Raw genomic sequence first — 23418 nt, forward strand, 5'->3', positions numbered from 1 at the left:
CCACCCAACAATCGGTTAAGGGCTATGTGGGTGAACAATGAGCAACAGTGCGGTGGAGTATTATTACGCAGTTGTGGAAAAGGACGGGCACTCCCTGGTCACTGACAGGGCTCTCTCCAAGCTATTAGTGTTAGGTACAAAGAGCAAAAAGGACTATGTTCTGTAAGTGCAGCACTGGACACGTAGTAGATGATCGACTGATAAATGTTGAATAAATGAGTGGCATCTTTCTGGAAGGACCCATGAGAACCTAGGAGCAGTAGCAGTGTCTGCGGAAAGATCTGGATGAGGGGAATTTGCATTGTTTACCCTGAACCATGCTATTTGCACTTAGGGCATATGCAAATATTATCTATTCAAATAAATAGGGTTTTGCTATTAAGAAAAAAAGACAAGAATTCAGAGTGTTCATGTCAAAATCTAGATATGAGGCTTTTCTTGAAAAAATGGGAAGCAGGCCTGGCCACAGAGGGCTGTGTTCCTGAGAATGACAAGAGCTGCAGAGAGATGGGGCTGTCCCTGAGCCCAGGGGGTGCAGGGCCCATACTACCCCACCCCATCAGGCCTCTGTGGGGCTCTGTGCTGCTAACCCAGGTCTATGCTGCAAAGAGATGAGCTTGCAAGGTGTGCAGAGTAGGGAGTGGGGCAGAGAAGTCTTCCCCAAGGTGAAGGGGTGGGTATTTAGCCATCACCCCTGGTTGATTTCACTCATAACGACTCTAAAAGCCACAGCAGGGCCACCACAGTTCGAAGACTGGTGATGGCTGACATGTCACAAGACTGCTAGTCTTGCCCAAGAATCAGTTAACTCAGTACCAGTCAGGCCCCAACAATGCCTCTGGCCTCACCCCCAACTTGGACTTGAGGGCTCTAATTAAACCCAAAGGGAACCCCAGGAGAGAGGGAGTCACCGGAGGCCCCTTGGGCACCTTGACTTGAGGGTCACGGCAAGGAGATGGGTGACAAGGCAAGAACACATTGAGAGAGCTGGGAAGACAGGCCTGGCTCGATTCCTGACTCCAGCTCTGAAACTCTGGACAAGTCACCTCTCCACGCCTCGATTCCCTCGTCCGTAGCTCACACTAACTGTATGCTGTTTCCAGGTGGGGGTGGTGTTTCAGGGAGTCCTCATGTCAGCCTTGGAGAACCACTAAGATACATATTTAGCATAGATGGAGAGGGAGAGAAAGAGAGGTTTATTTTAAGGAACTGACTCACATGACTGTGGTGGCTAGCAGAACTGAAATCTGGAGGGCAGGCCAGGAGGCTGGAAACTCAGGCAGAGTTTCTATATTACTGCTTGCAACAGAAGTCCAGCTCCAGGAAACCTCGGGTTTTCCTCTCAAAGCCTTCACTGACTGCGTTAGGCCCAGTCATGTTACTGTGGACAACCTCCCATACAGTCAGCCTATTGCAGACATTAATCATATGTACAATCATATGTACGTCACAGCCACATCTAGATTGGCGTTTAAACAAACAAGCAATATCACCTAGCCAAGCTGATACATAACATTTAACCACCATATAATGTATTACTTCCTTCTGTGCATGAGGAAAATGAATCTCAGAGAGGCTGTGGCAATTGCTTAAGGCTAAGGAACCCATGGAGGGATGGAGCTGGGAGTGGAACACAAACAAAGAGTCTGCCTTCGCTCTGAGAGCGGAGCTGCAGGAGGCGGCCCACATCTGAGAGTTAAATAGGAAAAGGCACAGATCTGCCTGGGACCACAATTCAGTAGGGCGGTGGTTGGTCTTAGGGAATCACTGTTAGTCCTGAGAAAGGATGGATGGAATGGTGCAGGAACAGGAGAAGAGGCAGAGAGGAGTATTGCTTCTGCCCATCAGAGATGGGCTCTAGAGTAGAGGGCAGAGAACTACAGCTTCCAGGGTCTCCAAGGAGCAAGGAGAGCAGGGCGGAAGGCAGCCTCCGGCAGGCTGAAAGTCCCAGTGCCAGGCAGCCAAGTCCAGAGCCTCTGACCCACGTGCAGGGGACAGAGAAGGAGCAGGTGTCACCGGTGCGTGGGGTCAGAATGAAGTCTCGCCTCCTGAGCCTGTGGCTGGCTGCCCAGAGGTTTCTGGAAGTGGATGATTTCCTCTAAGGGTCAGGCTGGGCCGTCTCCTTGGCTGGGCACTCCCATCTGCCCAACCAAACCGGACCAACACCCAGAAGTAGAGAAAGGCTTCCGCGGAGAGCTGAAACCCTTAGACGTAGTCCCAGCCTCGTTCCTCCCAGCTCCCTTAATCTCCCTGGGGTGGGGCACTGGATCAGAGGCCAGCAGGTCAGCCCTGTTCTCCACCTGCTGGCTGTGTAACCTGGGCGAGTTCCTTCACCATCCTGAATTTCTGTCCAGTGTATGTGGCTAATCACTACATGGCCTAGACGGCTTCTTCGTGGGGACCAGGGCCTACATCTGAACAGAGCTGCTACTTGTTCATGGTAGTGCCATCCTCCCAGCCTTCTTACTGCCCAGTCCACCCAGGCCCACTGCTCTCAGCCTTGCTTACTCACTCTCTCCTCCTCCCTCCATTGTCCCAGCTCCTCCCTCTTCTGGTCAGAATGCAGCAAAATAAGGCCTTTAAATGCCTGCACAGCCAGGGAGAAATGAAAGTCCTTGCCTTGGCTGATAATCACACAGCTGGTAACAGTGGGATGACCCCCACCCCACATACCTCCCTTGTCTCCCTCTTGCCTCTAGCCTCCCTCGCCCCCCAATTCCCTCCTCCACACTAGGCTCCTCCAGCCTTCTCTGCGAGACCCTCAGCCTGGCTGTTCCATCAGAGCAGTATCTCCCTGTTGCCAGGTCCCAACTCCCAGGTGGGTCCCGTCCTTCCCGCCATCATCCGTCCCTGCCCTGTCCACGCTGGTCACCGTCTGTAACGGTCCCTTTCCTAAGGTGTGTCCTCAGCAGCTCAGGGCAGGGAGAGAGGCTCCTTTGCACTGTGCATCCAGCAGTGGCCAGAGGAGGTGGGATCAGTCGGGTCCCTTCACTCCACCCTATGTCATCACCCCATCACTGCTCCATCACCTCAGGGGGCCTGCTCAGGCCTGACCTTCAGGCTGGGGCTGGGAGCTGAGGACAAGCTCTGGGGAACCACCTCTGGACCAGTCCGATCCTTCCCCTGGGCCCCCACCCCAGACCCTCCTCCAGAGGCTGAGGGCAAAAGAGCCCAGCATGTGGGCTAGAGAGCCGGGAACCATTACATGTGGTTCCCTTTGCAACCCAAACCTCATCTGCTGTGCGGCCCTGAGCAAGTCCTCTCCCCTCTCTGGGTCTTAGTGACCTGGGCTCTAAAATGGGTTAGGGCTACAGACACACACTCAGATGTCTGCAAGGTCAGACAGCTGTCACTTCTTGGACATCACACATCCTCAGGGTTAGGAACCCACTGGAGGGAGTGCTGGTGGAAAAGTGGAGACAGCAGGTCCTGCCTGGGCCAGCCCAGGGGTTCCAGGCCTGCAGGGTGCTCAAGAGAAGCTAAAAATCCGAGTTTCAGTTTAAAAATCTCCAGGTTGCTACATCTTGCCAACTAACTCACATTTTTATAAGCACTGTGTAGGTCAAACAGAACTTGTCTGGGCCACAGTTTGTGGGTGCTAGGCTGGAAGGTTAGATTCTGGGGTCCTCTGGGGCTCTCTGGGAAGATAAGTGTTGGCTTTTGGGGGCGTTTCTTGCTCTCTTTCAACAAGAGTGCGGGGAGTTGTTGCTTGTGGACCACTCTGACCTGCCTCCTGGAGCATCTGATGGCTTTGCTCCACTGTGGCCCCTTCTCCCCCTAGTCAATAGGAGCCTACCCCCTGCCCCACAGATGGCTTCACAAACCCAGGCCCAGGCCTGCCCCAGGTAAGCCAGAGCCTGGAAGGACCAGAACAAGGCAAGTGGTAGGGGCTTCAGAACCCTCCTGTCCCAGCCAACCCCCAAATTCCTAACATAACTCCTGGGCCCGATCACTATAAACCCTGGAGCTCGTGGTTTCCAACCCTCCAGGGCAGAGCTGAGCTGTTTCCAGAACCTCTAGCCCCTCTACAAGGCTGGCCCCTCACCCACCATTATTCATATAGGCACCGATACCCAAACGGGCACTGCAGGCCCAAGGCCAAGGCCACACTGAGCATCAGTAGCACAGGCTGAAGGTTTTGCCTGTCTTCAAGACTGTCCCACGTCCACTGGGGTCTCCTCAAGAGGAAGGCTGGCGAGATTTCTCACCTGGCTGGCAGATGTGGAAACTGAGGCCCAGAGGAAAGCATGAAGCTTACTCAAGGTCCCTGGGCTTCATGATCCTTATAGAGGGGCCCTGCTAAAAATAGCTCCTCGGACAGTGCAACGGCCCCTGACGGTGAAGATGACGCAGACAGGGGAGTCGGGGAGGCTGGGTCCTAGCGTCATTCCCAGAATGGAGCCTGACCTTGCCTGAACTACGGAGGCTTGGGCTCCCCTGCCCAGGACCAGGGTGGTAAGATGAGTGCTTTACACCACAGCTCTGAGGAGGGAGGCAAGACAGCAGTGAGGTTGGAGAAAAGAGAGGGAAGGAAAAAGCAGAGGGAGGGAAAGGAGAGCAAGAAGGCTGAACTCAGGAGAGGGATCTCAACTCTGTCAAAATGGGGCCCACCCACTGAGACAGAGGGGCACTCTCACTTCACAGATGCATAAACTGAGGCTTAGGGCATGGGGTAATTTGCCCAAGACTCCAAAATCAAAAAGTAGCACATTCAAGATTAGAATTAATAGCTTTAGCCTTTGCCCTTCTAGCAAGGTCTCAGGGACTTCCACGGTGGTATAGTGGTTAAGAATCCACCTTCCAGGGCTTCCCTGGTGGCTCAGTGGTAAAGAATCTGCCTGCCAATGCAAGAGACGTAGGTTCCATCCCTGGTCTAGGAAGATCCCACATGCCTTGGAGCAACTAAGCCCGTGCACCACCGCCCAGGAGCTGCAACTACCGAGCCTATGTAGTACAGCTTCTGAAATCTGCACGCCCTAGAGCCTGTGCTATACAACAAGAAAAGCCACTGCAATGAGAAGCCTACACACCACAACTAGAGAGTAGACCTGACACGCTACAACTAGAAAGAGCCCACGCAGCAATGAAGACCCAGCACAGCCAATAAATAAGTAAGAATCTGCCTTCTAATGCAGAGGACATGGGTTCAATTCCTGGTCGGGTAACTCAGATCCCACGTGACACAGGACAGCTAAGACTGCATGCTGCAATGAAGACTTAATGCCATCAAAACTTTTAAAAGTAAATACATAAAGTTCTTAAAAAAAAAAAAACAAAACCAAGATCTCAATCTGGAAACCACTCGTGCAGCATTTCCCAAGATGTTGCCTCAAGCTACCCTATCCCCACATTATGAGGAGGGAGGCCTGGTTAAGACGCAGATTCCTGGGTCTGATTATTTCAGTCCCATACCGGGAAGCTATTTGGCTCGTTGTGGCCTTTCTCATCTAACTACCTAGCTGCATTCCTGCAGCCCAGCTATTCAAGCTGACTCACACTGCCCTCCAGGACAGAGCTGGGTTTACCTACTCTATGCCTCACCTACCAGTCTTGCAGTCCCATAGACACCCACCCCTCCAGCCAGTACCTTTCTTCTGGAAGCCTTCCTTGTGGCTGGGATTCCCCTCTCCTCCAGTGCCTGTTGGAGTAATAGCCTTTTCCTCCATCTGGAATTATTTACAACATTCTATTTCACTTTCTGTGGGAGTCTTCTGTTTCCTAACCTTTCCTTCTATTAAACAGGAAATTCCCAGAGGGCTGGAAACTTGTTGGTTTAAACAATTGGCCTCTGAAATCCATGACTTCACCTGACCCTCTGCCAAACACAAGTGGCAAGGCTGGGAGAGCTTTACAAGGAGGAACAGAGCCTTAGAGAGGTTGTGGCCTACCTGAGACCAAACAAGATCGAGCTGAGGTTAGAACCCATGTCCAGCTCTGATATCCAGTTCTTCCAGCTTCTGCTTTGCCTCTGATCACTCCAACAGCCCCACAAGGTAGGCAGAATGGGGATTATGATCCCATTGCTCAGATAGGGAAAGTGAGGCCCAGGGATGGGCAAAGCCCTCAGTACCATGTTTACTCTGTTCTGGCTGCACTTGAGTCTGATCTTTTCACTTACATTCTCTCCAGCTGTTGGGCACTGCACAGGGCCCCTCAGCAGGATGGGGCAGAGTTGAGCCCTAGGTTCCCAGGCAAAGCTCTCATCTTGGAGCCCCAAACTGGCCCCAGTGCCACTTCGGACCCTGGTGCCTCTTCTGCAGGTTGACTTCCTTCACCTGTCTGGCAGCTGGCTGGAGACTCAGAGAGAGGCAACTGGGGAGTACTGGACCCACCTTGACCACTATCACTCTAGACTTTGTCCCTCTAATTAACACCTACCTGAGGAAGGAGCTACCTGGGCAGTCCTTTCCTCAGGAGAAGGAGAGAGCAACCCTGAGCCCGGTGCAGGCCCAGCACAACCAAGCCCAAGTTAAGCTGGGAAAAGTGTGGAGCAAGGAGGCCACGCGGGTGTTCCTGACAGGGCTTTGTCAAGCTGTACCCTAAAGGTGTGGTCTGGGGAAGACTCAAAGGAGATAGGGCCAGTTAAACTCTAGGAGAAAGCCCTGAGTCACCCAGTTGGTGCCCAGACCGGGCGGCCAGCAAGGGACTTTGGGCAGCCCACAATGGAAAATAATCAATATGTGCCAAACCCAAACTACGGGTCAGACCCCATGCTTCCACCGCCGGCCCCCCTGAATGTGTAGTGTGTGGGTTCCATCCAGCCCTGTTCCTTGTGCTCCTTCTCTGCATCAGGTTAAGTCCCTTTATCTCAGACCACAAAGTGCAACGGATAGGTCTGCTTCTGCTCCTAGAATCCCTCCCTCCAGGTCCCTGGGAATCACCCCCAGGACCACACCATGCCTAAGTCAGTCCAGTCCCATCTCCTCCGGGAAGCCTCCCCTGTCCCTCCCTTTCCCCCACTCCCACCCACATAAAAACAAGCCTGGGTGAGTCAGATACTGCTTATTACCCTGGTCTGGAACTCCTAGTTTCCTCTCTCTCCTCTATTCCCAAGGTACCTATTTTTAGAGCCGTATTACCCCTCAGTTGCCCTAGAGGTGTCCCCCCCCCCCCAATCTCTGCCCCTTTATGCCCCACAAATGGTTCTGAAGCATAGGGGTACTTGGTGGGGGAAGCGGCAAGGTGGTGCGGGATGAAGGTATCCGCTCCTGTACAGCACTGCACTTCATCCCCACTACTGGCAGTCCCAGTTATCCAGTCAAAGTCCAAGGAGCGCCTCCTCGCCTCGCCCCGCCCTGCCCTTTCCGCGGCACGCCTGCGCAGAAGCCGCACTCGTCCGCGGCGCATGCGCAGCTGCCCATCTGAGTGTATATTAGGACGACAGGGATCACGGCCTGAGGGTTCTTGCAGACAAGGGCAAGGCTTGGTTCGACGCTTCCACTTGGGTACCTGCGGCCTCCGCCACCTCCGCCGAGTTCCCCGCGCAGGTGAGGGCCCCGCGCTCTGCGTGCGGCGCAGCCGGGGGCAACCCGATCCCCGCGTGCCCTGCCTGCCGGCGCCCCGCTGCCCTAGCCGTTGGGACCCCATCCCCCACCGCACTAATCACCCTCCACCTCGGGGTCAACTTTTTTTGTCCCGATCTCCTACCACATCGGCCCCTTCCGCCATTCCCCATTTAACCGACCACTTTCGAATGGCCATTTGCCACTTAACCGACTGCTTTCGAATCCCTGTCTTAGACACCTCGTTAATCTCGAGTCCTAGACACTTCCTCCCCCACCTCTACCCGTTAACTTCTGGCCTCCCCTGCCCAGGACCACCGCTTTCCGCCAGACCCAAGGCCCTCGTTTTTTAACCCTTGCTTCTTCCCAGTTAGTCCAAGCGGCATTTCCCCTTGTACCCTTGGCCTTCTGTACGCCTCTCCTTTCTCAGTTATGCCCAGTTCATGGAACTGTAGGGGCATACCCTCGGGGAAATCCTGGCCTCAGGAACCCCGGGCTGGACTGGATGCCTTCTTGAGAGTTTTGGGAGTGTGTGGGGACCAGGAGAAGATCAGGATCCCTAAGAGTCCTCTCTGCCTGGATGGATGACAGTGGCTTCTTCCCTGGCCTCACTTCACCACCTGGGTGGGTGCCAAGGTGTCTTGTCTGCACTGTGCATCTTTCTCAAGGAGCCTCTGACTTCCCAAACCTGTTCCTGACTTGTCCCTCATGTCCCAGCCCCTTGGTTATTACTCATCATTATTTACGGTATTTGGTAAAGTAGCTTTGCAGGTGCCTTTTTAAGTAGCTGGGGAATGAAGAAGATGGTGATCTGGGTTGCGTGTGGTCACCACTTCTTAGTCTCTCATCAGCGCTGTCCTTAGACATTTTTGAGTGAGACTCGTTAGTATCCCAGGGTACCCTTGCTACAGACTTCAGGTGACAATCCAGTGACCTTGGGGTGGTATTTGCACAAATATTAACAAGTGTTGGTGTCACTCCTCATCTTTGTGCAGGATCAGTGTACCTCCGGGAGATGGAGACTGTTGTTCGTCGCTGCCCATTCTTATCCCGAGTGCCTCAAGCCTTTCTGCAGAAGGCAGGCAAATCTCTATTGTTCTATGCCCAAAACTGCCCTAAGATGATGGAAATTGGGGCCAAGCCAGCCCCTCGGGCCCTGTCCACTTCAGCAGTACTCTGCCAGCAGGTCACAGAAACCCCTCCAGCTAATGAGAGTAAGTGTCCTTAGCAATGAAGTAGAGGGTGGTGGGATGTCTGCATTCATTACAAGACCCTGGAAGCAGTTCTTGTGCACAGTGCTGACGAGGGTCACGCTGAGGGGGTTACTGTGTGCCAGGCTCAGTTCTTTGCATAGATTATCTCATGGAATCATCATCCTAACCCCACAAAGTAGGCACTTTTAGTTTTCACATCTTTAAAGGTGAAACAGTGGCCAGTGTTCCACCTTATGGATTGCATGTTGGTGTCTGTTGGGAGTTTGTCAGTGCCTCATTCATGGAAGCCTAAGAATCTAGAATCTTTCTGTAAAGATGGAATCTAGAAGTCTGTAACTTCTAAAGTTGTGATTTTCTTCTTCTTTTTTTTCCTTGCCTTTGCTATGTTGCCTGACCTGTGCCTTTTGCCCTCAACTGCTTTCTCTGTGCTATGCCTTCCCAAATTCCTGCTAATTACTTAGGCAGTCACCCCCTTTTTTTTTTTAATCACTTGTTTATTTGGCTACACCAAGGTCTTAGTTGCGACATGTGAAATCTAGTTCCCTGACCAGGGATCCATCCCAAGCCTCCGGCACTGGGGAGCAGAGTCTCAGCCACTAGACCATAAGGGAAGTCTGAGTCACTTATCTTATACTTTTATCTTTTTGTCTGGCTCCAGACCATGTGGGCTATTCCAGACTAAACCATCTTCAAAGTCAATTCTGTTAGTTGCTCAGTTGAGTCTGACTCTTTTGTGACCCCATGGGCTATAGCCTGTCACGCTCCTCTGTCCACAGGATTCTCCAGGCAAGAGTACTGGAGTGGCTTGCCATTTCCTTCTCCAAGCAGGTTCTGTACCATCTGAGCCACCAGGGAAACCCAGAAAGTCAACTGTGCCTGTGTGCTTTTCAGTTACGTTAGGCTACACTGAGGCATCTAGCAACCCCTGAATCTCACGGGCTTAACACACAAAAGATTTCTATCTTGTTCATACAAGGCAGGTCATCTTGTTCACACTTTGGGTCATCAAGGCCATTTTCTTCTAAGCAGTGACCTGGGGTTCACACTTTGGTGTCCTACAGCTTTACTGCTGAAATAGATGGCTTTTGGGTCACTATTGCATGAGGGGAAAGTGAGAAGGTCTCAAATCAGCTCATCTTTTAAAAACTTCATAACAGTAAATTTCAATTTTGAACAACAATAATCAGTGAGAGCCAATTTTGTTTCACTTGTGTCCCCATTTAGCCGCTGTTAACGGAGAAGGCAATGGCACCCTACTCCAGTACTCTTGCCTGGAAAATCCCATGGACGGAGGAGCCTGGTGGGCTGCAGTCCATGGGGTTGCTAAGAGTCAGACACGACTGAGTGACTTCACTTTCACTTTCACTCCCACTGTACTATTTTGAAACTGGTTCCAGAAATCTCCTCTGTAAATATCAGTATTGTACCTTTAAAAGATATGAGTTCTAAACCCACCATCACAGTACCATTATCACATCTAAAAGATGATGCAGTTTCCTAGTGTCATCAGATACTCACTGATCCCCACCAGCTCTTGGGTATTTTAGCCAGGAAGCAACATATAACAGCTATTGGCCAGAACTAGTAACAGAGCTCCAAATAAATGCAAGCATGCTGTCCTTATTCTTTTACTTTTTTTTTTTTTTTTTACTGTGGCCAAGTACATATAAAACTTCCCATTGCAACCACTTTTAAGTATACAGTGGTATTAAGTATATTCATATTGTTGTGCAGCCATCACCACCATGCAATGTCCAGAACTCTTTTCAGTGTCCCAGACTGAAACTCTGTGGCAACTCAATCCTAACTCCCCCCGCCCCCATTTTCCTCCCCCAGGCCCTGGCAGACATGATTGAACTTTCTCTGACTTTGACTACTCTAGAAATGTCACTTAAGTGGAATCATACAGAATTTGTTAAAGTAGTAATTTTTCAACACATATATCTTTGTATATTAATTTTAAAATTTTGTTTTTAAGAAAGAGATCAGAGATTTAGTTCTAGTCTTTTCCAGGAGAGAATTCAACTTTTCAGATTCCACTTAATTCTGGGGAATAATTTACCCTACAGGCTTGTTAGGTATGTTCTTTGAGTGTGAACTTGTAAGAAAAGAATGTTTTTTTCTTTTAGTAGAAAGGATTTAATCCTTTGTAGGATTTTTTTTTCCTCCTTACCATTGTTTAGGAATTAGTTATGGCTTTTTTTAACTGAACAATCAAAACCCTGTTTTACCAGTCTCTTAACAATAGATTCCTCTTGTATTCCTGGTTGAGTAAAATGTGACTTGTCCACTTGATAGACTATTATGTAACCATCCCAGATGATACTCAAAATATTTACTAGCTTACATAGATCTTTATAATGAAAAGGGCATATTAAAACAAGCATACAGGTGGCTCAGCTGGTAAAGAATCTGCCTGCAGTGGGGGAGACCTGAGTTCGATCCCTGGGTTGGGAAGATCCGCTGGAGAAGGGAACAGCTACCCACTTCAGTATTCTGGCCAGAAATCCATGGACTACGTAGTCCATGGGGTCACAAAGAGTCAGACATGACTAGGCGACTTTCACTTCAACAACATACAGAAAAAGTAAAACTTTTTCTAAACCTGTACAAAAGGGAAAAGACAGTTAATATGCCAAGTTGTCTGCAGTGGTTATGGCAGGGGGTTGTTTGTTTTCTGGTTTTCTGGTGTTTTTGTTTTGCCACACTGCAAAGCATGTGCAACTTCCCCAACCAGGGACCTGTGCCCCCTGTAGTAGAATTGTGGAGTCTTAGCCACTAGACCACCAGGGAAGTCCTGAAATGGTTATTATTTTTTTTTTAATGGTTATATTTTGAATGATAGAACTCGGTTTTTCTAGACTTCCTACAATGAATATGTATTTAATGACTCTTACAGTGAATGAAATGAACTTGAAAGCAATTTTTTTGGCCATGCCACATGGCATACGAGATCATAGTTCCCTGATCAGGGATTGAACCTGTGCCGTCCTGTAATGGAAATGCAGAGTCCTAACCACTGGACTGCCAGGAAAGTCCCATTTCTGGGTGTTTTTTTTTTACTTTCCTTTTAGAAGATGTTGATAAAAACTATATTACTGTATGGAGACATCTTACCCAAGTTATAGGAGAGCCTGGCCTATGACTCACAGGAATATCCCAGGATGATGAAGAAAGACTTCCAGAAGGAAGATGAACACATTTGCTCAAGGAGAGAGGGAAGTCTAGGAAATTAATTCCCAGCCAACTGTGTTAAGTCATGAACTTCTTTGAGCCATTTAGAGAAAACTGATAGTTTATATGTTAAGCAACAGCACGCTTTTGGTCAAGAATCTAAACCAATGTTTTTGGTCTAGAAAATATTAGTAGAGAAAAAGCTGTATGACTATTTCCAATTACTTCAAGAGTGTGTCCTCTCATGAAATATGCTGAGTGTACTTGGGGCAGATTTACTGAAAATAATCCAGCTCAAGAATGCAGGGCCGTTTAGAACTAGAGAGTACTACTTTGGGGATTGATAAGTGAGAGGTACTGTGGGTTTGAGCAGTAGGTGGACTGTGCCAGTTAACTCTTCACAGGAGCATTGTTTCCAGTGAGACAGATGAGAAAGCAGTTGAATTTGCAGAACCCAGGTGTCTGGATCCTGAGGTAGAGGAAGTATAAAGTGTGTCTTCGAGGCAACAAGAGAAAGAAACAAGTGGGCTTCTGTGTCCCGAGCAGCCAGATCCGATGCTTCAGTTTTTCCGTTTCCCCCTCAGAGGACAAAGCCGCCAAAGCCGAAGTGCAGCAGGCTCCTGATGGATCCCAGCAGGCTCCTGATGGGTCCCAGCAGACTGCAGATGGCACGCAGCTTCCGTCTGGACACCCTTCCCTCGCCTCGAGCCAGGGCACTGGGAGCAAATGCCCTTTCCTGGCAGCCGAGATGAGCCAGGGCGGCAGCAGTGTCTTCCGCAAAGCCAGCCTGGCGCTTCAGGAAGATGTGCAGGAGATGCATGCCGTGAGGGAAGGTAAACTGACAGGGACCCTCACAAGAGTGAAGAGGCCCTTCGGCTCCTCCAGACCCTCAGATTTGTCTGAGCTATTACTAGGGGAGTTTTTGTGTCCGCATCTTCCTCTTTTAGGGCCAAGGAGAAAGGTCATCCAGATAGGGGACTGTGTGGTAAATGTGGGAGTTTCTTTACTCTGTGTTGTGTAGGGTGTGACCAGCTTCTACAGTAACTAATTTCTGAAAATACCCCGCAGGCATAAACTGTTAACTGGTTGCCCTGTGTTTCTTTCCCATCATCTGGTGGGATAAAAGGGAAAAAACAGTGTTACTACAATTAGTGCTGGTCTTAGGACTCCCAAGGTAGCCTTTATTCCATTTGTGGCTGTATCCATGGAACACACAAGGTCCCCAAGAAACCTCGCCAGCAGAAATGATCAAATGGCTGGAATTGTTTTCTATAAAGAAAATTGTCTCAGTTAGGGTTGGGGGGGTGCAGTGGGGAAGGCATACTAACCAGCCAGGGGGCAAAAAAAAAAAGCTTCAGAGTTTAATGTTCCTCAAAGCTGGCTGGTAGCTCTGAAAACAAAATCAAACAGTAACTAAAGAAGAGAGGCTTCATATATTCAGTTACATCTCACTTTGGTTATGATGGGCTATTTTTATGAACTAGGCAGTAAGCCATTTTTGACAATATGTCTGGAAGGTATTGTGGACTCAGAATAGAACACTGATCCCCTGTGCCTCTTGTTACTTGTTTTCCAGAGGTTGCCCAAACTTCAGTGAATCCCAGTGTGATTAACGTGAAGACCGAAGGAGGGGAGCTGAATGGACTGTTGAAGAACTTTCAGGATATCATGCGAAAGCAGCGACCAGAAAGAGTGTCCCACCTTCTTCAAGATAACTTGCCAAAATGTAAGTCTCCTTGATATTTGCCTAGTGGAAGACCGTTTATAACTTAAACATACATCAGATTAAACATATAATTGCATGGTGAGTTGAGGGTTAAAAACCATGTCCCTGGGACTTCCCTGGTGGTCCAGTGGTTAGGACTTAGCACTCCAAAGGCAGGGCACCCAAGTTGTATCCCTGGTCAGGTAACTAGATCTCACACGCCGCAACTGAAGATCCCTCATACCACAGTGGAAGATTCTGCATGCCACAAGTATTAATAAGACCCAGTGCAGCCAAATTAATTAAAAAAAAAACATGCCCCTTGCTTGATGCAGGTGGGTGCTCTTGACTATAGTAAATGCCAGTCCTGTTGAGAGCCTGCATCCTCTCTCTTAGCACCTACTGTCTGCTCACGGAAAGTGAAAAGTGAAAGTCGCTCAGTCGTGTCCTACTCTTTGCAACTCCATGGAGTATACAGTCCATGGAGTCCTCCAGACCATTATACGGGAGTGGGTAGCCTTTCCCTTCTCCAGGAGATCTTCCTGACTCATGAATTAAACCGGGGTCTCCTGCATTACAGGAGGATTCTTTACCAACTGAGCTATCAAGTGGGGATTATGTTAAATGCTTGGCACATACAGTGTCCTTTGAGACACATACAGTCTTAAGATGAGGGCATCAAGAAACTTGCCCAGATGAGTACTTCCTTCAGTTGTCCAGAGCCTCCCTACTGCCAAGTGACCGGGCTGGGATGGGAACCCAGGTCTTCCACCAAAGCCTAGATGTGCTTTTTAACCATCAGATTGTACCGTCTTTTGTTTGGTTTTTAGCTGTTTGCACTTTTCAGTATGATCGTTTCTTTGAGAAGAAAATTGATGAGAAAAAAAATGACCATAGCTATCGAGTTTTCAAAACTGTGAACCGGAAGGCTCAATGCTTCCCCATGGCAGATGACTATTCGGACTCTCTCATCAGCAAAAAGCAGGTGTCTGTCTGGTGTAGCAATGACTACCTAGGAATGAGTCGCCACCCACGGGTGTGTGGAGCCGTCATGTAAGTAGCTCTCAGCTTTCAGATACCACTGGCATGAGCATGACTTAGCAACACACTGATAATTTACAGGGATTGGATCTTTTATAGGGGAAAATTTTAAAAGCTAAATTTTTAGCCTTTAAAAACATGTACACATTAATTTTAGAGAACTCTAAAGTGTAAGTAGTTGATGGAGCCCCTCTTTGTGCAAGGGTTCAAGTTTATGCGCTTGTTGAATATATGTCTGCTCACTTCCTACTTCTCCATAAGCAAGGACCCCTCTTACACCAAGCAGTCTTGCACATACGTGCCCTGCCTTGTAGGTGTGGATGGAGAAATACAAATTGAGCAGCAGGGGATGGTACAGCCCGTCATTCCTGTCCTTCAGGAGGTTTGCCACGGTTAAGGACACCTGAGAGAGTTGCTGGCCAAATTCCGCAAGGAGGCTTGCCAGAGAGAGCCCAGTCTGAGGTTTAGTAATAGAGACAGCCTAAGATTATGGGACTGGTTCGCAGAGGGTATAACCGACAATCAGTCAAGATGTCCCTCTAGAGCCTGAGGTCATGTTATTGGAGAAAGAGATGTTTGTCAGAGAAAAGAAACCTTCGTAAATTAACTAAACTCAACTAAGACTGGTAAGTGGACACTTGCTCTTGATCCCCCCAGAGGCATCATCACCCTGATGTTGAGACTTTCTCCCACCCAGTCTAGACAGGAAGTGGTTGAAATTCCTGGCCCCATATTCACAGGGAAAGAAGCGCTACATCAGCATCAGTTTGAGTCTCCTGGATCCTAGCGGGAGGAACTGTTCTTATAGTATTCAGAACCATGAGATTTATTTTCTGTTTGCTTTTTTTTTTTTTTTTTAAAGAGACACTTTGAAACAGCATGGTACTGGAGCAGGGGGTACTAGAAATATTTCTGGAACTAGTAAATTCCACGTGGACCTGGAGCAGGAGCTGGCTGACCTCCATGGAAAAGATGCTGCACTCTTGTTCTCCTCGTGCTTTGTGGCCAATGACTCGACCCTCTTCACTCTGGCTAAGATGATGCCAGGTAGGAAGCCTGCTGTGGGTGCCTTAGAACTGTCTGGGTTTCTTAGTAATAACAGGAAGATGACAAAAAAGACTTACCGAAACCACTCAAGAGATACGCTAGGAACTTATAAACTGAGTTAACACTTCACGAAGTATTACATTCTGAGTTCCAGTGGAGCAGGATAACAATGAAGAATCAGACTTGCAGGGCTTGTCCTTACAGTAATTGCTTCCAGTGTGCTTTGTATTCCAAGAAAATCTTTTGGAGAATTCTCTTAATCATGTGTAGTTATCTTTTGATTGAGTTTGGAGTGAGGCAGCCAGATTTAAAAGGAGATTAACTGTGTGCCACTGGGTTATTTTATATCTTTGGGCCTTCTCAGAGGAGAAGCACTAGTTAGTTATTTTGCCAGAAAGAAACTGGCATGCAGGGCCTTTTTCCTACGGGGCAAGGTAGCATTTTCAGGGCCAAGTCTGTTGTCCTTGACTGTTGAGAAAATAATATGGCTTTGGTACAGATGGCAATAAAGCGCATTTTTGTCTTGTTAGGCTGTGAGATTTACTCTGACGCTGGGAACCATGCCTCCATGATCCAAGGGATTCGAAACAGTGGAGTGCCAAAGTACATCTTCCGCCACAACGATGTCAGCCACCTCCGGGAACTGCTGCAGAGGTCTGACCCTGCCGTCCCCAAGATTGTCGCCTTTGAAACTGTCCACTCAATGGACGGTAAGTCTATCTAGAGGCCAGCCTGAAAACTTTTAATGAAAACAGGGCCTGAACTTAAAAGCGTGATGTTATTTTTGTAGTTTCTTTTCTTTTCACTTTCTGCCAGGATTTTGTAGTTGGGGGACACCGTATAGATTTGGGTGATTGTAGGTAGATATTCTACTTTGGCTTTTACTAAGCTCCAAATCTCCAAACAGTCCAGAAACTGGGGGAAGTTCATTGCTTTCCCCATATTAAAAATATCTTAGAAGGTAAGTTATTGTGTTCTAATCCTTACCAAAATGGAAATCTGTGACACAGCAAGTGCTTCAGCATGGTCTGTGGTCTCTCCTCAGGGGCAGTGTGCCCGCTGGAAGAGCTGTGTGACGTGGCCCACGAGTTTGGAGCAATCACCTTCGTGGATGAGGTCCACGCAGTGGGGCTCTACGGGCTGCAAGGCGGAGGGATTGGCGATCGGGATGGAGTTATGCCAAAAATGGACATCATTTCTGGAACACTTGGTGTGTATACTCTGCACAGTCTGTAATCCATGCTAAAATTAAATTCTGACTCAGTGGTAAAGAATCCACCTGCCAATGCAGGAGATGAGAGTTCCATCCCTAGGTCAGAAAGATCCCCTAGAGGAGGAAATGGCAACCCACTCCAGTATTCTTGCCTAGGAAATCCCATGGACAGAGGAGCCTGGGGACTAGTCTATGGGGTTGCAAAAGAGTCGGACAAAATTTAGCAACTAAACAACAAAAGCAAGGACTGCTGGTCTAATGGGTCAGGTGAGGAGATGGTCTGATAGCATCTAAAGCCTGGGTCATTTGTTTGAGCAAGTTTTCATTTTCTCAGTGAGTGGCACAGCTTAGCAGAATCCCTTGAGTCATGGAGGCCTGGCCAGCAGAATCAAAGTAAATCTCATAGCCTAACATGACGGAAGTACCATTTGTTGCTCTCTGAGCTCATTCCAAACATAGTTGTGGGTCTAGGTATACACCGTGACAATAGCTTTTACTCTCTCTACATCAGATTGTTCCCTTATATTAAAAAGAAATAAAAAGGAAGAATTTTAGTGCTGTTCTCCTGGAGCTACAGGTTCAGGTGCTGGGTTGTGAAGCTGAGCTCTGTCCCTAGCACATGGGAACAGTCCAGTTCACCCAGTGTCTTTGTATATCCTCTGCTCCTCCTAGTTGAGAGGCAGCGTCTCTTGGAGCAACTCCAGACTCCATAGCCATGCTGCCTGCTGGGTGTAAGTCTTGCCTGTGTAACTCACTATCGGTGTGACCTTGGATTGGTGGTTAACTTCTCTGTGCCTCAGTTTCCTCATGGAGGTAACAGCAGACCCCTACCTCAGTTTGAAGAATATAAGTGAACAGTATACAGACAATTACTACAGGCCTTCTCTTCGTCTATGAAATAAAAACATCATCTATACAAATTTGAGAATTTCAGAAGTTAGTAAAGCAGTTGGAGACACACGCAGTGGCTGGCTAATGCCACTTTACGGTCTGCACTGGTAAAGGAATGGCAAGCAAAAAAGAGTGTCCTTCAGCCCCGTCAAGGGGCATGAGCACATTGTGCAGACCAGGAGAGCCTGGGGCTCTTGGGGCAGAGCCCTGCCAGGAGGGGAACTCTTGTTCAAGTGTCCTGTCCTGATTCCAGCTGCCCTTTTCTTGTAAAGAGCTCCCATGACGTGGGCCCTTTGAAGGTATGGTCCCTGAGAGATGAAAAGGGCTGGAGAGAAAAATTTTCCATTGTGACATCTTATACCAGTCCAATCATGTGTGGGGTTGAAGCAAGAATGTTAATTACAGAACATAATATTTAAGATTGAGGAGGACTCTTCTGGAGGCCTTAATCTTGAAACCTGAGATCCTGATTATATAAGGGAACTCAAGAAGAAGGAAAAATGAGGCCAGCCCTAAATCAACCATAACAGGGTCTGAGTTTTCCTTGTTGGAGTTTTGTGATTACTTAAGTAGAAATTAATACCGGTCCTGCCAAAACAAGTTAGTGTCTTTAGCTGGCTGACATTCTGGCCTGAAGGGTAACACTCACAGTGAGCACCCAGCTGGACCCTGTCCAGAGCAGGCGCAGTGCAGAGTGCGGGGGATGCAGCCGACCTGGGTGGGCAGGGAGGACAGAGGGAGGTGGCACTTGGTGTTAGGCATGCTGGGACCAGCCGCTGGTGCAACACCTAGTCTGGAGACCTGCGCTTTGATCCTGGTCAGACACCAGCTTGGCCATTTGTCTTTGGGCAAGACCCTTTTGTAACAGTCAGCTTTTTCCCTTTTGGAAATGGGCTGCTGTCCCTTGATTTCAGTCTTAGGACAAACAAAGGAGAGAGAGAAGAGTAAGTGTTCTGAGGGTCTGCAGCGCCTGGCTGTGCACATTTAGGGCAGTCGCTGTAATAAATGAACCTGTCTCCTAGGCAAAGCCATTGGCTGCGTTGGAGGGTACATCGCCAGCACGAGTTCCCTGATCGACACCGTCCGGTCCTACGCAGCGGGCTTCATTTTCACCACCTCCCTGCCGCCCATGCTGCTGGCTGGAGCACTGGAGTCTGTGCGGATCCTGAGGAGCACTGAGGGCCGAACACTTCGCCGCCAACACCAGCGCAACGTGAAGCTCATGAGGCAGATGCTGATGGACGCTGGCCTGCCAGTGGTCCACTGCCCCAGTCACATCATCCCCGTCCGGGTAATGGCCTGTCTGTGACTGACTTGCTGGGGGCTGGGCCTCTGCACTTGACCAGGAGATGTTCTGGTTCACGCCTTCCTGAACTTGGGCTGGGCAGGGTGACTGCTGGGGCCAAGGGCTGTAGCCAGTGGCTCTCTGCCATGTTTCTGCCTTTGGCTGACTTCACAATGAGAATGAAGCCTTTGAGCCCAGCAGGCTGGAGGTTCCTTCTCCAGCGCACTAGCCTTGACAGGGTAAACACAGAGCTTGAGTCTGGGAAGCTCTGGAAGCCGGAGCTTGGCTAGCTGTGAAGTATGGCTTTTTATTCATTTCATTGTGACACAGGTCTTGCTCTGCCTGCTACAAAGGGCAGCCCTGTTGGCGTCACAGTTGAATTCGTCTGAGTAACAGAGCTGGTATCACCAAAGCTTCCTTCATCCCCAGGGTGCACACACCCCCTGCCATCACAATAGGCTCATGGGAGCTCCCGCTACCCCCCTTTGAAGCCTAGGAGGGAGATCAGTGTGAAAGTTACTTCTACTATGGTTTCAGTTCTCTGATCTGTGGTGAACAGCCCTTTAAACTGCAGGTGTCGGGGCAGCACTCTGCCTTTCTGCCAGGCTTGCATGTGCAGGTCGAGCCCAAGCCACTTGGACATGCGTGTGACTAGTCTCTGCTGTCTGGTTCCAGCCTTATCTTCTGTTATTATCAATCTTAGGTGGCAGATGCTGCTAAAAACACGGAGGTCTGTGATGAACTAATGACTAGACATAATATCTACGTCCAAGCGATCAATTACCCCACAGTGCCCCGGGGTGAGGAGCTGCTGCGCATCGCCCCCACGCCCCACCACACACCACAGATGATGAGCTACTTTGTGGGTGAGTAGCCAGGGAGCTGCCAGAGCCCCGCAGGAGAGTGGCATGAAGCTATCTGCAGCATTTATAATTCAAGCCATTCAGATTTGTCTTTTTCCAAGTAATCAAGAATTCTCAGGTGGTACAGAAGGGTGAAAGACGTTTAGTCGTTTGTTCCACTTCATTGGAAGCACTGAGGGAGCCTGCTATCTGCTCACTGTTCCCATCCATGCCTCTGTCTGTGTGACTCAGGGACCCCCAGTGGTGACTGCTGCAGGAGAGATGCCTCTGACAGCCTAAGCCTGCCCAGGCCTCCAGAGCTCAGCTCTGCACTTCTCTCTTCCCTGAAAACCGACTACACACCTAACCCCTTCTGTTCTCATAGTTGTGTGTAACCCAGGCCTTTCCCCGGTGTCCACCTGAAGGCAGAGACTGAACGGGCTGCCCATAGCTGCCTCTGCCTCGGAGGTGTGTTGCTCTCCTGAGCCTCCACCGCCACCCACGGTGGTTTCCCTGCCTCCAGCCTTTAGGGCTACTCTGCAAGGAATGATCCGTTCCACACAGTGGAGCCATGTGGGAGCAACTTCTTCTCTGAAGGGTGTAAAGTAAAGCCAGACCTGGGTTTTCTCTATTTTTTAAGTAACAGCCTATTAAGATAGAATTCATATAAAACAAATTCTAACCTTCAAATTACATAACTCAGTGGTTTTTAAGTAATGTTGTGCAACCGTCAGCACTCTGATGCCAGAATGTTTTTATCACCTCAGAGAGAAACTTTACACCACTTCGCAGCCACATCCCAGCCTTGATCCACTTTTTGTCTGTGGACTTGCCTATACATAACATTTTATATAAATGGAATCGTACAATATATGGCCCTTTATGCCTGGCTTATTTCACAGCACAGTGTGTTCAAGGTTTCATCTACGTTGTAGCTTGAATCAGCACTTCATTCCTACCAAATAATTTTCCTCAGTACAGATACACCACATTTTGTTTATCCATCAATTGGTGGATGTTTGGGTTGTCTCCACTTTTTGATTATTATGAAAAAGAAAAGAATGCTGCTGTGAACTCTTGCATACAAGTTATTATTGGGGACATATATTTCCATTTGTCCTGGGTATGTACTTCCTCTAATTTTAAAAAACTTGCCCCTCACAGATAACCTGCTGGCCACGTGGAAGCGAGTTGGGCTGGAACTCAAGCCACATTCCTCAGCCGAGTGCAACTTCTGCAGGAGGCCACTGCATTTTGAAATGATGAGTGAAAGAGAGAAATCCTACTTCTCTGGTATGAGCAAGCTGGTGTCTGCTCAGGCCTGAATGTGCTGTGCCCTAAGTTGCTCCACCTACCCCAAGTCACGTTGTATCCACGTAGTCCCTCCACAGTTGTCTTTGTATGTGAATTAAATTATATTAATTTTAATCTATGGTAAACATGTAGTCCAGAAAATAAATTCTTGTCTAAATCAGGGTTCCTCTTTTTATTGGCTGCTGAATCAAAAAGTCATTCATCCCTTTAAACTCAGTCTGTATTGCTGAGATGTGTGAAAATGTCCTGGTCCCAGGTAGTGGCTCCAGACCCTACCCAGGATGGCACAGCCTCTCAGAATGCCGGAAGCTGCTGCTGCTAAGTCACTTTAGTCGTGTCCGACTCTGTGCAACCCCATAGATGGCAGCCCGCCAGGCTCCCCCGTCCCTGGGATTCTCCAGAGAAGAACTCCAGAGTAGGTTGCCGTTCCCTTCTCCAATGCATGAAAGTGAAAGGTGAAAGTGAAGTCGTTCACTCATATCCGACTCTTCACGACCCCACAGACTGCAGCCAACCAGGCTCCTCCGTCCATGGGATTTTCCAGGCAAGAGTACTGGAGTGGGGTGCCATTGCCTTCTCCCCTGGAAGCTAGCGTGTCCTTTTTTGAAAACTAGAGTATGATTGCTTCGCAATGTTGTGTTTGTTTCTGCTGTACAACAAAGTGAATCATCTGTACCTATACACATATCCCCTGCCTCTTGAACCTCCCTCCCACTGCCCCCATCCCACCTCTCTAGGTCATCGCAGAGCATGGAGCTGAGCTCCCTGTGTTATCCAGCAGCTTCCCACTTGCTGTCTGTCCTACACATGGTATTAATATGTCAAGCCCAATCTCCCGATTCGTCCTACCCTCCATAGAGTGGGACACAACTGAAGTGACTTAGCAGCAGCAGCAGCCCCTCCCTGGTGGTGGCCACATGCCCATTCTCCACGTTTGCATCTCTGCTCCTGCCCTGCAAATAGGCTCACCTGTACCATTTTTCTAGATTCCACATACATGTGTTCATATACAATATTTGTTTTTCTCTTTTTGAGTTACTTCACTCTGTATGACAGACTCTAAGTCCATCCACATCACTACAAAAGACTCAGATTTGTTCATTTTTCTGGCTGAGTAATATTCCATTGTATATATGTAATCTTTGACAAAGGCAAGAATATACAAGGAGAAAATACAGCCTCTTCAATAAGTGGTGCTGGGAAAACTGGACAGCTACATGTAAAAGAATGAAATTAGAACACTTTCTAATACCATGCACAAAAAGAAACTCAAACTGGATTAAAGACTTAAATGTAAGGTGAGACACTATAAAACTCTTAGAAAAAACATAGAACAATCTTTGACATAAATCACAGCAAGATCTTTTTTGACCCACCTCTTAGAGTAATGAAAATAAAAACGAATGCGACCTAATTAAACTTAAAAGCTTCTGCACAGCAAAGAAAGCCACAAACAAGATGAAAAGACAGCCCTCAGAATGGGGGAAAATATTTGTAAACAAAGCAACAAAGGATTAGTCTCCAAAATAACAAGACGCTCATTCATGCAGCTCAATATCAAAAACACACGATCCTATCAAAAAATTGGCAAAAGACCTAAACAGACATCTCTCCAAAGAGGACAAACAGATGGCCAACAAACATGAAAAGATGGGTTCAACATAGCTAATTATTAGAAGTGAAAGTGTTAGTCACTCAAAGCCGTGTCCACCTGGCGACTGTAGCTGCCAGGCTCCTCTGTCCATGGGATTCTCCAGGTAAGAGTACTGGAGTAGCCATGCCCTCCTCCAGGGGATCTTCCCAACCCAGGACTCAAACCCAGGTCTCCTGCATTGTGTGCAGATTCTTTTATCATCTGAGTCACCAGGGAATGCAAATCAAAACTACGTAGAGGTGTTAGGAAGTATTCTAATTTCATTCTTTTACATGTAGCTGTCCAGTTTTCCCAGCACCGCTTAATGAAGAGGCTGTATTTTCTCCACTGTATATTCCTGCCTCCTTTGTCAAAGATTACATATATACAATGGAATATTACTCAGCCAAACATAGAGGTATGACCTCACACCATCAGAATGGCCATCATCAAAAAAATCTACAAACAATAAATGCTGGAGAGGGTGTGGAGAAAAGGGAATGAGTCAAGGGGCGTTCTACACTGTTGGTGGGAATGTAAGTTGGTACAGCCACTGT

The 23418-nt window shown here is 48.4% G+C and overlaps 2 protein-coding genes across 3 annotated transcripts in view; one reads left to right on the forward strand and one right to left on the reverse strand.

Annotated features, from left to right (window-relative positions):
* The window catches only part of POC1A (POC1 centriolar protein A), a 101122-nt gene extending 95516 nt beyond the window's left edge, over positions 1–5606 (reverse strand). The window contains exon 1 of the mRNA XM_027523014.1: positions 5588–5606. The gene's annotated coding sequence lies outside the window, so the exon portion shown is untranslated. The remainder of the gene's footprint in view (positions 1–5587) is intronic.
* Positions 5607–7177: 1571 nt separating this feature from the next.
* Positions 7178–21389, forward strand: ALAS1 (5'-aminolevulinate synthase 1). Of its 2 annotated transcripts, XM_027522757.1 has the most exons (11): positions 7345–7487; positions 8498–8716; positions 12475–12723; positions 13467–13616; positions 14426–14648; positions 15499–15683; positions 16214–16393; positions 16729–16893; positions 18810–19078; positions 19776–19938; positions 21079–21389. In XM_027522757.1, exons 1-11 carry the CDS (start codon positions 7346–7348, stop codon positions 21237–21239), a joined length of 2106 nt encoding a protein of 701 aa, XP_027378558.1. In that variant the 5' UTR covers position 7345; the 3' UTR covers positions 21240–21389. The 2 variants fall into 2 exon arrangements, with proteins under 2 accessions (XP_027378559.1, XP_027378558.1); XM_027522758.1 differs by lacking the exon at positions 8498–8716 and having other exon boundaries at positions 7178–7487.
* The last annotated feature ends 2029 nt before the right edge of the window (positions 21390–23418 follow it).

Source organism: Bos indicus x Bos taurus, chromosome 22, assembly GCF_003369695.1.
Source record: "Bos indicus x Bos taurus breed Angus x Brahman F1 hybrid chromosome 22, Bos_hybrid_MaternalHap_v2.0, whole genome shotgun sequence".
NCBI classification, from domain to species: Eukaryota; Metazoa; Chordata; class Mammalia; order Artiodactyla; family Bovidae; genus Bos; species Bos indicus x Bos taurus.

What these genes read in the sequence shown, in the direction of transcription:
- ALAS1 (XM_027522757.1), top strand. Translation starts at nt 7,346, where the DNA reads ATGCGCAGCTGCCCATCTGAGTGTATATTAGGACGACAGGGATCACGG. An exon ending in TCTGGCTAAGATGATGCCAG is followed by an intron (nt 15,684 to 16,213) that starts GTAGGAAGCCTG and finishes TTGTCTTGTTAG; the next exon opens with GCTGTGAGATTTACTCTGAC. An exon ending in CATCATTTCTGGAACACTTG is followed by an intron (nt 16,894 to 18,809) that starts GTGTGTATACTC and finishes CCTGTCTCCTAG; the next exon opens with GCAAAGCCATTGGCTGCGTT.